The following is a 17,560-nucleotide window of genomic DNA, read 5'->3' as shown; positions in this document are numbered from 1 at the left end:
GCCAGTTTCGGGGAATTTCGTGCGCGTTCTTTGCTCCAGATCCACATTAAAGTCTAGTCCGGCTCAGTCAGCTCAGTAATCAACGCGATCACTCAGCAAGGTAATTTTTTTCAGTGAGATAATGGATAGTAATTATTATAGATGAATCTAGACTATTTTTTCCAATCTTATAGTTCGTGATAATGCGGAAATCCTGGCACATAATAATCCCGTGAAATCAGTGGAAAATGCCCGACGTTCATTGTTCCTTGAGCGAAGCTATTTCGGCCAGCTAGCTAGCCGCGCTCGCAACATGCCGGTGTGTACGGTAGCCTGATTTCAGACACCCAGTCAGTCCAAGCCAGGATTTGGCAATTGGCTTGTGATGATTCGATTGATTAGTTAGATCTCTATTATTTTTTACTCTTTGAATTAATTATAATTCTAAGGTATACTGGTACCTAGTATTTGTGGGAAATTAATTACTCAGTCTAATAGGCCTGCGCCGGCCTAGGGCCTAGACCTAATTTTTTAATTAAACACAATTAGGCCTAGTTGCAAATATAAAAAGCCTGGTCCAGAGCTACCAAGTCTCACGCATTCAGGGTCCCTCTCACGATCTCACGCATGCAGAGATGCCAAGTTCAAAAAAATGTAATGCGTGAGATTTTCATGACTCGACGTCTCTGAGCGCGCGCGGCCAGTACTTACACTCGTACGTTGCGAAAAGGTGCGCGCGCAACGCGCGCGCGCATGAGATATGGGCTTCAAAACTATGCGATGCACGCACGCTAGTCATCGTATCACGTACTAGCTGTGCGCTGACTGCACTTTTGATTCGTCTCGTGTGCCGGGCTAGACGCGAAGGCGGTCAGCCAGTCGTATAATCTGGCGAATAATGCTACTTTTCCTCTTTTTTTCTGTTGGGTACCGATATGCGTGAGAAAAATGGGTGCCATGCGTGAGATCGTGAGACGGACCCTGAATGCGTGAGTCTCACGCACAATGCGTGAGACTTGGTAGCTCTGCGCATGGCGCCCATTTTTCTCACGCATCGGGACTCGACAGAAAAAAAAGAAAAAGTAGCATTATTCGCCAGATTATACGACTGGCCGACCGCCTTCGCGTCTAGCCCGGCACGCGAGACGAATCGAGAGTGCAGTCAGCGCACAGCTAGTACGTGATACGATGAATCGCGTGCGTGCATCGCATGGTTTTGAAGCCTATATCTCATGCGCGCGCGCCTTTTGGCAACGTACGAATGTCTGGCCGTGCGCGCACAGAGACGTTGAGTCATGAAAATCTCACGCATAACATTTTTTTGAACTTGGCATCTCTGCTGGTCGACCATACTCGGACTTCGGAGATCAATATGTAGGCCTACATACCAGTCATAATTTTTTTTGCATTAATGCAGTGCACAGCCAGCAAAGAGTCTAAATTGTCAGTGTTACCACTTTTTATACAACCAAAATTAAAATATCATTTTTAGTAAGGTGCGGTAACCAGGTAACATTTTTTTGTCTGAATTTGCTCTAACTCCTAGCTCCTTTAACGTAAGCACTAAGTAGAGTGGAAATTACTCTGGCAGTCGTCTGTTTCGAGGAGTTAAAAAAAAAAAAAATTATTTCTCTTCGTACACAGACGGCTCGCGATCGTGCAGCTGCCAATAAAGGGCAAAATGCAAAGATTTCTCCCCACGGGTCTCATCGATTTTTGTCTTTATTTCATAAAAATATATAAGAAGAACTGGACCAAAATAAAGGTTATTACGGTACAGTACTCTGTTTTGCCCTGAAATGCATCAAAACTGGAAAAAATAAACTTAAATGGACAAAAAAATAGTGACTTACTTCAGCTGTTGCGCTACTCAGGCAATTGGCATTAAGGTATAATAATACGCCAGTGGCAGACTGGATCGAAGAAGAACTCCACTTCCCTGGTTTATCCGAACTTAATACATAAACATATATGGCCATTGAGTCCCTGTACAGATCGAGTTAGAACTTCTGTCTATGTAATTGGTGAGTGGAGCCAACGGAGTTCAGCAGAACAACCAATACAACAGAGACCAAATCTAGAAGTTGAAATAGAATAAACTCGCATCAACTTTTTTATCTTTTTTGAAATAATATTTTTTTCTGATTTAACTTGAACATGAAGGTGCAGTTTAATTGTGGGTTTCCGTATGGTCCTGCCAACTCCCAACAGGCAACATGTCTACAAACTCGGCTGTGAGCTCAGCATTTGAATCATTGTGGACACCTGTAAAATCCGAAGATGAGCAGAGCAAGGGTCTTCGAGGATATGTTGGAACTCTAGAAGAAGCGCTGGTAGTTTTGAAGGCGTATGAGCTTGCATCATCCTTGAAATACAACAAACATTTTGAAACTTCTTCTGGACTTGGTGACAATTGTTTAAAAAGTACGTAACTGAACAGAAGTAGATTTTGCTATTCAATTTGAAAAAAAAAGTTTAAAATTAATGTAAACCAAATAAATTGAACCCCACTGAATTTAAATTGGTTGAAAACTAATCCATTTCTTGAAAAAAAATGATGGCATACTGTATTGCTCTGGCCTATTTAGTGTGACAGGCTAAAAAGACAATTGCTTTAGAAATGTTAAATTTTGATGGCTTTGTGGTGGACAAAATTTATCATTCAAGATGCAAAGAAATAGAGCTACATGTAGGGTTTGACTGTAGAAGCATGGCACTGTGTGCAATGATGAATACATCAATTCAGTAATGAAATGCTTGATGTTTCTTTTATCTCTTTTTTTTTTTATTTCATAATTTCTGTTGAAAATTGCAATTTATATCCTGAATTACACTTTAATCAAACTTAAATGAAGAAAAAAAATGTATATTCACCAGACCAATTGAATTGATGTTGCCATGCAAACAAAACAAAGAAATACAAAGAAAATATAATTAACCGTACAAAATATTACATTTTGGGGGGTAAAATATATAGTAGCATGCTCACACAAGGGTATCATCTTTTGATTTCACTGTAAGCATTAGAGATTTATGTGAGAGTTAGTTATTGGTGCTGTGTGATTCTGACTGATACATATATCTAAGAGGTTTCATAATTGAATTAATGATCATTTTTTCACTGCTATTTTGTTTATTCTGTGATTTTAGTACTGGCAAGAATGTGCTCTCAACATAAAAACCTATTTCAAATCCACTGTAATTTTTGGTTAGTTTTTCAATTTCTGCCAAGTATTTTTTAAATTAATTTTTACTTAGATTGATGTATAATGGCTGTAGGCTCATGCAGGCATTCACTGCCTTGACTTTTGGATTGCGATGCGAGCATCTTATATCCCTAGTATTACCTAACACTTTTCATCAATATTCAATCATATCAAATGCAATATTCTCATAAAATTTAGATAAACTGGTTTTTCTATAGTCAATACACTTAATTTTTTTAATTTTTAATTATTTTAATGACAGATGCATCCAAGAAAGTCCGCTTTCTAGACCGTCAGGATGGTACGATTCCCGCGGACGGTGTCCCTTTCATGACTCTTTATCATATCTCTTATGAATGCGAGTATGGTCGTGACAAAAATGCTCAATTGAAAAGGTCTGCGGAAGAGGATAGGGAAAAAATGCTCAGGGTGAGTAAATCGTTCTCATATTATTTATTTGTTGTTTTCAATACAGACAAAGAACATTATATACATGTAATATGAAAGGAAAAATTAACTGAGCCATTGAGTGATATTTCAATTCTTTATTTCTATGATATATGTTATTTCTAGCATGTAAATGTATGTAGACTTCATGTACATGTATATGTACACATGTAACATTTGTAATACTCTTGATTAAGACTTACAACTTCAAAATTGTGAGTCGAATAAATGATTTATTGGAAGAAAACAGAGCATAAGTTTCTGTAACTTGGTCATGTATTGGATTAAAAACAATAAATGATAGTCATAAAACTCTATGGCCCGTATTCTGAAGTCAGGTTTAACTTAAACTCAGGTTTAAAGTTGTAGTTTAAGTATGGACAGCCAATTGTTACATAAATAAATAACAGCGAAATAATATTTCAGCTCATTTGGCTCTGAAATCATTCATAATTGTCTAGAAATGGTAGATAGATAATTGTCTTCACCATCGATGAATCAGGAAAGAGCATAGTAAACATAAGAAACATACAACTTAATAAAAATTTTGGTACTTTTGGCTTCCCATACTTACACCACAACTTTAAACCTGAGTTTAAGTTAAACCCGACTTCAGAATACGGGCCAATGAGGCATTTGTATTATTGCAAATGATGATTTACCTTTCTTAAAGGGGTACTCCAGGCTAAAAATATGAATTTAACAAATTTAAAGAAAAATCAGAAAAACAAGAGACTGATAATTTGACCAAAATCAGACAAGGAATGATGAAGTTATGACGTATTAAAAATTTGCATTATTTCAGTGAAACAGTTCATCTTAGTTATTTAGTGAGACAAATGAAATACCTATGATTAAATGTAATAACACAAGGAAAAGGAAAGTTAGGCCATAACATCAGCCCACCTAATAAACATTCATGACATTGTACATACATGTATAGGCCTAATTGTTAAAGTTTTGCAAAGCCTTAAAATTCAGTAACTGTTATTCGTAATCGGGGTGCATTTTATAAAACTATAAATTTCATATTCATATTTTCAATAATTTTTCAGTTAAAAGCTACTAAAATCCTTCATTCTGATTGGCTGATAGGAAATTGTCATAGAAACTGTTTACTTGTTATACTTATGGAGTGTTAATACTGAACAAAGTCATTATGACTCTGTATTCAGTTCCAAATTCTTCTTCTCTAGGTTGGCCAGATAATGTCCTTGTGTGTCAGCGTTGAACTTGCTATTATACCAAATCTTTATTAAAGGGACCCAGATTTTGATTTAATTTTCAGCATTTTACTCTGAATTTCACTATATTTAGACATTTTTTCAGCCTGTAGTATCCCTTCAAGCTCTTCAGTAGGGGGAGGTCCTGGAAAATTTAGTGAATTAATTATCAATATCATTGGAAAGAATGTATGTTTTAATTGTGTAATGATTCCGGATTTATAATCACATTGATAATACATTTACAGTCACAAATATTTTATACTTTTGTTATATATTCTCAGGGTGAGTTACCTTCAAAGAGACGATACAAGAGAATCAAACGCCCAGAATCCAAAAAAGTGGGATGTACGGCTTTTGTACATGTGAAGCAGGCAGCAAAATTCATTGACTATACGGTAATTTTGCTTGCCAATTTACTTTTTCCATCTACAGTCACTATTGGAAGAGACCAAATGACCACAACTATGGAAAGCCAGCAACACCAACATCTAAAACCAGTGTGCTAAATAACTTTTTAGAAGTGCTTGCCCGGTCGGGCAAGTATATTCCAACTACTTAAAAATTTACTTGCCCGAAAATCTATTTCACTTGCCCGAAAAAAATCCTTGAAAAAAAAGTTTTACCTCTTCAGAAGAAAGTTTTGTGGTTTTAAAAACCTTTGACCTTTTTCTCTCTGTTGACATGAAATGATCTACCGTGATATTGCATTTCTTTTTCTAAAGTGATTTTATCTTGCCTGCCATGACCAAAATTAGGGTCAATATCATATCAAACCTAATTTTGGTCATTTTACTGTGAGAATTTGCTTTTCCAAATTGGGCTAGTAGTTTTAGTCTTTACTTCAAAACACTTGCCACATTCTAACTTTTACATGCCCCGGGCAATCGAGCAAGTGCGTATGTAGCACCCTGCTAAAATGCATGTTTGTTCAAAATGTTTTCTAGATGTGATGTATACTCATATATTCATCGATATCTTTACATTTGAGCATGCTCCTCTTCATGCTTACAAAGGACATTGTGCGAATTTCCTGTATCATAAACCTCAACTCTTTGTAAGACGGGACACAGGGCTTTTTAAAGGGTAGTGATTGATTCGCTACTGAAAGTTTTTTTTTATATATAGGAAATGTACACAATATGGCCTTAGAAACAAAAAGGACACACTGAATTGTCAAGAAATGATGCGTAGGCTATATGAGTATACATCATATTCAGAGAACACTTTGATCAGATATGCATTTTATAAGTGCCTGATGCTGACTTTATATAGATAATATTCGTTAGATCAATCATTGATCTTTGAAAGACTATGGCCATAAAAATTATGTTTCTGGGTTATACCTCATTCACATTTGCTATACGGCGGCCGTATGGCGAGTCAAAAACAGCTGTTTTAACCTTTTTGTAATAGCTACAAATAGGAGGTTTGAATAAAATGGCTGTTACTCGCTGTCAAATGTGACTGAGGTATTATCCATCAGTCCCATTATTGTTCTTGTGATGGTTTTGAAAATCTTTTGCCAGATGAATGGTTGGTATTGTTTGGCTTGTGATGCCAATTACAATTTTTCAATATCATGAGGTGAATTCTTGTCAGACTATATATAAACTAAAAAAGTTTGATTGACAGACGAGATATATGAACACCAGACCACAATGCCCCAATTGACCCAAATAAATATTACATCACAGCAAAGAATACTTTCTGATTATCCAATTGTAGACATATGTACCACACTAAAATGAGATCAAATTATTTGGGATAAGATATAATTTGATGGTAAAATGATTATTTATGTGTTTGAAATAATATATTGATCATTGTTTGGTGAGTTTTTCTTCCTGTCTCACTTGATGTGATATAGCAGCTTGGAAAGAATTGTACCTACAGTTGTCCTCAAAATTATTCATACCCCTTGTGGAAAAGCATTCTTTAGTAGATTCTTCACTTGTAAAAGCTTTTATAATGTAACTATCTTTGTATCTTTTGTCCGCTTGTTGCTATGCATCATTTGACATATGAGCTGGCTCGTCTTCATTTGCATAATAATAGATAGGGTCGAAAGTTACTTTTTGCACTTGTTCAGAATTATTCATACCCTTGCCAATACCTCAACAAAAATGTCCTTTTATGACAATGTGCATTATTTTTACTGTCTGGGAATGTGCTATTCTTTGTTCTATAGTTATTTCAAGATGTTCCAATGAATTAAATACCTTCTTTGTTAAACAAATCATTAAACAATGATAGAAAATAGCATCTTCTGTAAGTGTATGAATAGAGGAAAGCATTCTGGTCATTCTCAGTCTCTGATAATCATGGTCAAGAAGAAGGAGCTCAGTTAGGACCTACGACAACTTCTTGTGCATGCCCACAGTGAGGAAAAGGGTTATAAAGGCCATTTCAAAGCAGTATGACGTCCCTGTAGCGACAGTCCAGAGCATAATCAAGAAGCACAAGAGGTACAACACTGTGAAGAACCTTAGTGGGCGTGGCAGGAAGTGCAAGGTGTCCCCTAAACTCGCCAGGAAAATCTGCTAAGAGGTCACTTATAACCCCCGGACCACAATCAAGGCCCTACTTGAAACGCTTGACCGGTCAGGGATGAAGGTGTCACGGTCCACCATCGAGCGAGTCTTGCACAAAGGAGGTCTCCATGTAGGAAAGGCCTCGGAAGACACCACTGCTCAGGGAGAAACATCTGAAGGCTCGACTGGCCTTTGCAAGAGGTCATCTGAAGCAAAATCCAAGCTTTTGGTCAACCATCCTATGGTCTGATGAGACGAAGTTGGAGTTATTTGGCCATATGGATGTTGTATACGTCTGGAGGAAGAAAGGGGAAGCATACAATCCAAAGAGCACTGTGCCAACCGTCAAGCATGGTGGTGGGCACATAATGCTATGGGGATGTTTCTCTTCCAGTGGCACAGGGAACCTCGTTAGAATCCAAGGAATCATGAAAAAGAAGGATTACATCCATATCCTTGATGAGAACTTGAAGGAATCTGCTGAGAAACTCCTGGTTGGCCCCAACTGGAAGTACCAACAACACAGTGACCCAAAGCATATCGCCAAGCTGGTGAAGAAATGGTGCAAGGACAATGATATCAACGTCCTAGAATGGCCAAGTCAGAGTCCTGACCTGAATCCGATCGAGAACTTGTGGCGAGACTTGAAGGTCAGAGTGATGGCTAGGAACCCAACCAACCTGACCCAGCTTGAGGCCTACACCATGGAAGAATGGGCCAACATCCCGCAGGATACATGCAGGAAGCTTGTGGACATATACAGGAATCATCTAGAAGCAGTCGTAAAGAACAAAGGCTATGCTATTAACTATTAATGAAAGACATTGGACTCAGAAAACCTAGGGTATGAATAATTTTGAACATGACATTTTTTGAATATCTATGAATAAATTACCCCTGAAAAAAGAAATTTCTTAAATTGTGCATTGTTGTTATTCTTTCACTAGTAGGTCACATACAAATCATAGAGAAACTTGACAAAATGCATTCATTTTATCACAAACATGAAAAAACACAAATATCAACAAGGGTATGAATAATTTTGAGGACGACTGTACATTTATTTGCATGCCATGTACTGAAATCTGCTTTTCATTCGTATGTACACTGTACATGATAAATTCATTGTTTTGTTTTGTTTGAATTGACTTGACTGAAATACTTTATTTTGCATGCCATACTGAAATCTATTTCTCATTTGTATGTACATGATTAATGCTCTATTGTGTTTTTGTTTCTTATTTCAATTAATGTTAGTGTATAAAATTAGAGATCTTTAAAAAATATTATTTATTTATTTGTTGTAATGTGAAATTGGCTACCCCTATTGGGTTGCATCAGGCTATTTAAATTTGCTGTAGTTTGGTGAACAATGGCTATTGCTCAAAGTGTATTCAGGTATGCATTTAAGTATTCCTGGATATACTTGGCTGGGTTGATCTCTTGACCAATCAAGAGTCAGTTGGGGGTAGCAATAATGTACCCCCAATAGGTATACATGTAGGAGGCTTTCTTTTCCAAGCCAGCTAGAGCACGAATTTGGCAGGAAGAGGGCAGAAGAGATAGAGCTTTTGAAGAAGAAGGTTGTCTTCCCCGTGTCAGTTTGAGTCAAAGTACAACTCAACCTCACTAGAGGATGTTTGCATCTACACTGTAGGCCTAATTACCAGAGTACAGTAACCTAGAGATATTGAGAGTAGTGGGCGCGAGGCTGTCTTTCGTAGAATAAAATACCTGTACTACTGCAAACCAGACTTAACTTGGCTTTCTTTCATATTATACATATATTTTTTTTATAGGATATAAAGACTGAATATCAGAAGAAGAAGACAAGTGGGGCGATCAAGGGTGCACTACTGAACAGGATAAAATTAGCCATTGAGACAAGATTTTACATCAGGCTTCCAAGCAGAGAGGAGCATCTACAAACACATGATATAGGCGAGGTATGCAAACACTTGGTAGAAGTTCCAGTCTGTTGGTTTTTGTCTCACCTGCATTGCACAGTTAGACTATAGGCGCCGCTTTTTTGAAATGTCACCATAACTTAGAAAATATATTGACCTAGTTCATGAAACTTGGCCATAAGGGTAATCAAATATTACTGAACATCCTGCCTGAGTTTCAAGTTACATGGCCAAGTTGGGGGTATCTATTGAATTACCATCTTAACTTTAAAGGACAAGTCCACCCCAACACAAAGTTGATTTGAATAAAAAGAGAAAAATCCAACAAGTATAACACTGAAAATTTCATCAAAATCGGATGTAAAATAAGAAAGTTATGACAGTGTAAAGTGTCGCTTCATTTCACAAAACAGATATATACACATCCTGGTCAGTATGCAAATGAGGAGACTGATGACGTCATCCATTCACTATTTGTTTTGTATTTTATTTTATGAAATATTCTAATTTTCTCCTCATTGTAAAGTCAAACAGCGATTAATTTCTCCTGAACATGTGGAATTAGCATTGTTTCATACTACAGTGCGTACCAAAAAAAGTTTACACTTAGAAAAAAATCCTGTAAGGTTATAAATTTGTAATATCCTGAATATTTTTCCACATTTTGAAATTCGTACAGCTCCATTTAGGCAAATGGCGATATAACTGTCTAAAAATATTTCCGCTTGAGTGAGCACCACTTGCTTTTGAAAAATGGGTGAAAAATGATTTGCGCAAAACTTTGAAATAGTTATGCGAATAAAAGTAGACCTTAATCATGAAGAACACAAAGAATTTAGCTAGTAAAATTGATTTGGAGATATGTTTTACCTTTTTTAACTTGTTTCCTTGCCAAAAACACTTCAAAGAGTGCATTGCGCCCCACACAACGAGGTCATCGTGACGATTTTTGCTTTATATTGAGCTGTGATATACATGAAATTGCTTAAGCTTGATTTTCAATTTTTTCATCATTGTCAAGCTTGGAAAGTGTGGAGAAACAAGTATTAAATGAAAAATCAAATGTAAACCCATGTAAAATGATAAAAACTTAGTGCAAAATGTTGGAGATGTCTGATACAAACTTTTGTTCAGATTTAGATATGTCCTGAGATCCAGCTGGCACAAAAAGGGTAAAGGTTGTATTAGTGTTGACATTTCAATTGGGGTGGCAAAATTGTTACAAAATGCTTGAATGTATCCGTTTACTTTCAGTTGACTAAAATTGCAAGGAAAATGTATGAGAAATGTTTTGCAGGGTAAGTTTGATTTCTCCCTTTCCCTTGACACAGTGTGAAAACTAGCATTTCTTCGCAAACAGATTTCTGCGAGCTTTACAAAAATAGACAATGCTCACTCAAGTGTAACATTCTGTCAAAACTTTACTTTCATTGGATAGATGAGACCCAAACCCAAGATTATATGTGAAAAAAATTTCCCACATGTTGTATATTTTTTAATTCCCGGGGATTTTTTTTATACGCTCTGTATATGGTTCAGTCAAGTTCATCCCAATATAATTAAATCTTTAAAAATGAAATATTGTATAATTCAAACAATAAAAAACAAAAGAAATAGTGAGTAACATCATCGACTCTCTATTTGCATGTCACTGTGTTGTGCATATCAATGTTTTGTGAATAGTAAGAGAAACTTAAAATTGCCATAACTTTCTTATTTTACATCTGATTTTGATGAAATTTTCAGCATTATGCTAGCTTGATTTTTCTCTATTTATTCAAATCATTTTTCTGGGGTGGACTTGACCTTTATAAGTTTATGGATCTGATTCATGAAACTTAGACATAAAAGTAATCAAGTATCACTGACTATCCCGTGGGAGTTTCAGGTCACATGATCAAGGTCAAAGGTCATTTAAGGTCAATGAACTTTGGCCAAGTTGGGGTATTTAATGAATTACCGTCATAACTTTGAAAGTTTATTGGTCTAGTTCATAAAACTTGTACAGTATCACTGAACATCCTGTTTGAGTTTCAGGTCACATGACCAAGGTCAAAGGTCAATGAACTTTGGCCATGTTGGGGTTATCTGTTGAATTACAATCATAACTTTGAATGTTTATGGATCTGATTCATGAAACTTGGACATGAGAGTAATCAAGTGTCACTGAACATCTCATGTGAATTTCAGGTCACATGACCAAAGTCAAAGGCTATTTAAGGTCAGTGAACTTTGGCCATTTTGGAGGTAATTATTAGATTGCTGTCATAACTTTCAAAGTTTATAGATATAGTTTATAAAATGTGGATATAGGGGTAATCAAGTATCACTGACAAGTCTTAAGTCGCATGATCTAGGTCAAATGTCAGTTATTGTAAATGAACATCGTATTGTATCATTATGTGAATTGTGTTCTTTGTGAATAATTATATTATAGTAGTTTTCAAAGTTAGTACTGCTGCTATATTTAATCGCGTGATGCAGGTGAGACTGCCAGAGGTGCTCCACTTGTTAACTAACAAGATTAAATGTTGTAAAATGTCTCTCTTGTTTGTTTTGAGGTATGAGTGTGTTCAGTTTACCCTTACAAAAATCTAAAAAAACAAAATCAAATTTGAAATTGAAGGTCTGTTGTAAATCATTGATTTCTTTTATTTTTTCATGAATGATGGCACTAGGTGAATTGATCGCTACATATTAATAAAAAAATTAAGAAAGCTTTGCTGTGTACAAATGAGAATGACAGGATTGTAAATAGATGCTTGCCTTCTATTTCTATTTTACATTCAAATGAATTGCCCATGTCAAATATATGTGAGTCACCTATATCAGCTTCTTTATCATCCATACAGAATTTTAAGTCAGTCACTTAAATTCAAGGAGACCTGAAACTGTTGTCATAGATGGTGTGTAATATAGGCCATGTTTTTTATCATTATTAATACACAGTATACCGTTCCAAATAGGAGTCTATTGGAGGGTGCATTGCTAAACCAGGCTGTCAGGTATGGCTACAGTTGTGTGTGTCTCTCTCTGTACCTCCCCTTCTCTCTTTTTCTTCTTCTTTCTCTCCCCCTCTTCCTTATTTTTTTTCTCTTGTCTTCTACATAACAAATACCGATCAATCAAAATAAAGTATCAGCTATTTTTGAAAATCTTTTATATAAAACCACTTTTCATGCCTGGAATTTCTAAATACATCAAGATGACCTCTTTGTAGGTTTTGATGTCTGGTCACTAAATTTATGAGATAGGGACTCAAAAGCCCCTTTTTAAAAGCAAAAATAAAAACATCAGCATGAGTGGGCTCTAGGTATTTATAATAAAAGAATTGAATTTTTTACAGAGAATTAACTGATGGGATAACCTTTAACAGCCACCACCACAGGTTTGAAAGATTAGAATGTTAGACGGTAAATGAGGATAATTCAAATTATTGACCTTTTATAAAAGCTTTTACAACTCACCTTAAAAGGTTTTAATCATCTGAATATGTAAAGATCACTGGAGTTGAAAGTAGGCCACCTATTAAGTAATTCAGATTGAGCAATAAATGTTACATTTGCTGGCCACATCCCAACCTGTTGGAAGTTATGCATGGACTTGCATTTTCTGGTAACTTTCCCAAGGTCGAATCTATTGGGACTGTGAAAATATATTTTAGAACAGGTATATTTTACAGGGGATGCAGGATACTTTTGAAAATGGAAGTGGGGCTGAACATGAATAAAATCACAACTTGAAGGTCATTTTAACATCAATTGAAGTGAATTTGAAATTTTCTAAACCCATGCAGACGGGAAATTGGCCTCCACTATTGCATTACAAAATTATAAAGAAAATTAAGTTTACAACTGAGATGACAGATATAAATCAACATTCCAGCTAAAGTAACCCAATTTAAACATAGGGTCTAGTATAGCAGTAATTATAACTTTTGAATAAGAAATAAAGAATCCATGTATTTTTTTCATATTATCCGAAATTTATTTGAATTTTAGAATAGGTTGATATATGCAAGTTTTTATTAGTTTACGTTATGTTTCTTTATCACAGGAAACCTTTGAAGAATCCATTTACTAATAAGGGTAGTGGAATGACCTGTCATGCTCTCAGACTAAAACCTGGGGAGGAGCTGAAGGGGAAACTCTTTGAATACGTCCACAACCATGACCTTAAGGCCGCATTCATCCTGACGTGTGTCGGCAGCCTCCAGTCGGTGTCTCTAAGAATGGCTGATTCAGTGACGGTGAGGCGTACCGGTTAATTCCCACTTGGGGGAGGGGGTGGCTCACAAAGGTTTAAGTGTGACTTGAGTTGCACCTAAGTCATACTTAACTCTTTGCTAGACACCCCCCCCCCCCCAGGTCATCACCACATTGATCAAATCACGCAGAGTATGCACACTGTTATGTAATAATCATTAAGGTTACATATCATTTGTAATATCAGCATTTATACATGACTCCAAGTCATATTTCTTTGTGAAACACCACCAGGTCTAATAATAGACAGCCTAATTTATAGATTGGCTAACACCATCGTGGCAAAACCCACTTGGTTCACAATTCGTTTGGTCTAATTTCTGTGTGATCCAACCATCACTTGGTCAATCAATACCCATGTGGTCTCCAAGCAGATGGTCTCAAAAGCAGATTTGCTAACACTGTCATGGCAAAACCAAAACCCACTTGGCCTACTGTCTTGGTCGAATTACTATTTGACCCAACCATCCCTGAGGGTATGTTGCAATAAAATATTTGTGATCAATTGCAAGTATTCTGTTGCAATTTTACAATTGATTGATCAATTTTGACTGTAGCAAATAAACACTCCCTTTTTTCAAGAAGCAGATTAAGAATCAGGAGTAAATTCACAATTAGTTTCAAGACTTGTGATTGATTTAGGAACAAAAAATAGACTTGCAATTGATTGCATGTTTCTTACAATGCCCCATTTGTCAATCAATATTCTTATGTCCAGATGCTCTTATTTCCACTTCATCTACGTAATATCTTGCATTTTGTTAAGTGACAATTCAGTTCCGAAAAAGTTCATTTAATCATCTAGACTAAAAAATTAGAATGAACAGAATGCCGAAAGGAGAGAATCTCATACCAGAAACATATCTTATTGTTATTGAATTAAAAATGTTCATTATTTAATTTTTATTTTGGTGGAAACTGCCCCCTCCCCCCATTTCCTATAGCATCAATGGGCTATTGATAAATGCATGTTATCTTTCTACATTCAGATGATGCATATTAAGAAGAACCTTGAGATCGTCTCACTGGTTGGAACGCTGTCTGGAGGAAATGGGCACCTACACATGAGCTTATCAGACGAACTTGGCAATGTAAGTTAGGCCCCGTCATACGAAAAGTTGCTATTGATCCGATCAATCGCAACTATGGAAAGCCAGCAACGTCAACATCTATGATGCATGTTTGTTCAAAATATTTTCTAACTATGATGTATATTCATGTTCTTCTTTTCACTGTGCTTCTTTTTGTTTACAAAGGACATTGGGCAAATTTCCTGTAGAAAATATCGTGACGGATTTCCATAGTTATGATTGATTGGATCAATCGTAACTCTTTGTAAGACAGAGCCCTGGGGACCATTTCTATAACTTGTTGGAATAACATATTTAAAATAAAAGTTAAAAGCTACTGAAATCTTTCAATCCGATTGGGCGATTTCGAATTTGTTATAACAATTGCGCATTTACAAGTCTTATGAAAAAGAACCGAGAGGACTGTTTCTAATAAATTCAAATTAATTTTGAATAATACTCAAGCAAGCATTTAGTGCTTTATATGATACAGTTGTTATAAGCTGCTGAAAATCCAATCATGTGATTGGCCCACAACATATACTGGACACCCAATGATACAGCCTTGTGGGTTGAACAAATTTAAAATTCAAGGTATGAATAAGCAAAAATCAGTAACTTTTCATTTCATGAAAACGAAATGCTCCCCAGAGCTTGGGTTGGAAGGGCAAATAATTGTCAAAATTTTACAACATAAAATTCTCAAGTTGTCTAGACTTATGTTCTATGTGTGTGTGTGGGGGGATTCCCGAATATTTAAATGGATAGTAATATGTGTGAGGTCTTGGTTGAAAATGTTTTTAATTGTAATTTCCTTGGAACAAAGGAGTGCAGGATGTTGCCTTCTTGAAGATGGTGAGATATTGATATCATGGGCGAATGAAAGCAAGGACAACTTACTATGTAAATTAGTCTTGAGAAAGAAGGTTTGGAGGAAGTCGACACCACCTCACAATGTCTTGCTAGAATTCTATGAAATAGTTGTGATAAAGTGTCAAGCGTTAAAGCGAGTGTATAATTCTGTCAATTTCTTTTCTTTGAAAAGGTTGTTGGCGGTCATCTTCTCGGCGACGCTGTGGTGTTCACAACGGCAGAAGTGGTGATTGGAGATATCCCTCACCTGTCATTTTCCAGAGAGCCAGATCTAGAAACTGGTTATGATGAGCTTGTAATAGAAAAGAGATAGTATTTGTACATCCTGCCATCTTGATCTACCATTGACGGTTTATTCTATACATGTAGACTGATTAAATGATATGTGTCCAACAAAGTTATTTTTGCTTGTGCTTATGATACCAAGTTATGAAAAGTTATTAAGAAATGCCAGTTGTGGGAACGATCTCAAAATGAGTTCGAGAAGAATCTAATAAAATGATCACTCCATGTTTGTATGTGTAAGTATCAATATGTGCCAAATGGCTCTGAACAAAATGTATAATTGCTGGGAAATGAGCAAAATCTCCTGGAATTCAATAAAATGTCTGGTAATTTTCTAAGCAATATTAGTAGACTGTCCCACATATGCTTTTCTGTGTTAGTGATCATAAATGTAGGTTTTCAGCTAGGATTTCATGATTTCAAAAAGATAAGTTTGTTTTTTATGATTTTAAAGACTTTCTCAGTAAATAATTGTTAGCGGAAACTACATTCTTTTTCTCTTGAGATATGATTATCTTGTCAAGAATAGTATAAGAATATCTGTTTTTCAGATTTTAATTCTCCAAAGGGAAATTTGAAAGATGATATGTAGTTTTCAGCATATAATTGCTTTCCTGTGTATGCATGGTTCTCAAAAGTTGAAGTATGTCACGTGACATATTATAGAACACCTATGATATCAGAAAGAGGTGTTAAATGGAAAGTAGATAATATTTCTGTTATATTGATATAAAATTTGATTAGATTTTTTATAGATAATATTTGTGTATTTTATTTGTTAACTAAAGACTAGTCAAATTTTGGATGAAAAGAGGCTAAATAATGTCCAAGTCCTACTGTATTATGTTGATGTTTTTTACCATTTCCCGTAATAATGAGTGAATGATAATAACATTAATGATTACAGCCATTGATATTACATATTTTGTTAGATTTATATACTGTATGATTAAATTGGAATGCCCACATTACCCCCCAAAAATAAAATGCTTCAAATACCATGGCCCATTTTTGCATGCTGGTTATCATATCGATCTTCATATCTCCAGTAAGGATCATTGGTACCGGTACTCTGTGATAAACCATACAATGCATAAACCTTACAATGTGGGCAATATTTTTGTCACAATAGCAACTCCATAACCTACATATTCATCACTTAATTGCACACTCTTGAAATTATTATCAGTTTACCATGACCTTCATATATGTACATGTATGGTTTGATGTACTTCTCTTTCTTTTTTTTCAGGATCATGTAGCATGGTCTCAAATATTTGCTGTCAATTTGTTTATATTTCACCAAAATCAATCAGGATGTTAGACACTTCAAACAAGGATTCTGAATTAGTGATGCGTATGTAATTTGTAGCACATCAGGCCTTTTTTAATAGCCTATGCAAGCAGCTATTGAAATTGAAAATGTATTCAGATAATTATCATAACTAAATAAAATATTGTATAGGCCTATTGTTTACAATAAAAAAGCAATTTTGTCAAAATTAAATGGTCTCTTATTTTATAGCATCCAGTGGGGGGATCAGCTTCTGGATTCCAACTTGCGAACCCCCCCCATGATGAGATGCTTCCCTTGCTCTTCTAGCTCTGTATACATTGGACGCAGTACAGATATTAAATAATTGAGGACCCCTGGTTTAAATTACCTTCTCTCCTGAATGCCAATATATTGACGTGGTGATAGAGTTCACTGATATGCTTTTCACACTGCACTTTTTGTCCTAAATTGGTGGGGCTAAGGGGGGGTCTTAGC

At 35.8% G+C, this 17,560-nt stretch overlaps 1 protein-coding gene across 4 annotated transcripts; it reads left to right on the top strand.

The window, feature by feature from the left end:
• The first annotated feature begins 12 nt into the window (after positions 1 to 12).
• LOC121418179 lies at positions 13 to 17,441 on the top strand. 4 transcript variants are annotated; one of them, XM_041611902.1, is made up of 9 exons: positions 16 to 100; positions 2,143 to 2,403; positions 3,448 to 3,614; positions 5,140 to 5,253; positions 9,189 to 9,335; positions 12,246 to 12,301; positions 13,353 to 13,545; positions 14,551 to 14,652; positions 15,677 to 17,441. In XM_041611902.1, exons 2-9 carry the CDS (start codon positions 2,196 to 2,198, stop codon positions 15,815 to 15,817), a joined length of 1,128 nt encoding a protein of 375 aa, XP_041467836.1. In that variant the 5' UTR covers positions 16 to 100; positions 2,143 to 2,195; the 3' UTR covers positions 15,818 to 17,441. The 4 variants fall into 4 exon arrangements, with proteins under 4 accessions (XP_041467839.1, XP_041467836.1, XP_041467838.1 ...); XM_041611903.1 differs by having other exon boundaries at positions 24 to 100; positions 2,191 to 2,403; XM_041611905.1 differs by lacking the exon at positions 2,143 to 2,403 and having other exon boundaries at positions 13 to 100.
• The last annotated feature ends 119 nt before the right edge of the window (positions 17,442 to 17,560 follow it).

The sequence above is a fragment of the Lytechinus variegatus genome, chromosome 7 (assembly GCF_018143015.1).
Source record: "Lytechinus variegatus isolate NC3 chromosome 7, Lvar_3.0, whole genome shotgun sequence".
Classification (NCBI taxonomy): domain Eukaryota; kingdom Metazoa; phylum Echinodermata; class Echinoidea; order Temnopleuroida; family Toxopneustidae; genus Lytechinus; species Lytechinus variegatus.
This window is presented reverse-complemented; position numbering and strand designations above follow the sequence as displayed.

What these genes read in the sequence shown, in the direction of transcription:
- LOC121418179 (XM_041611902.1), top strand. Translation starts at nt 2,196, where the DNA reads ATGTCTACAAACTCGGCTGTGAGCTCAGCATTTGAATCATTGTGGACA. An exon ending in ATAGGGAAAAAATGCTCAGG is followed by an intron (nt 3,615 to 5,139) that starts GTGAGTAAATCG and finishes ATATATTCTCAG; the next exon opens with GGTGAGTTACCTTCAAAGAG. An exon ending in AAACACATGATATAGGCGAG is followed by an intron (nt 9,336 to 12,245) that starts GTATGCAAACAC and finishes ATTAATACACAG; the next exon opens with TATACCGTTCCAAATAGGAG.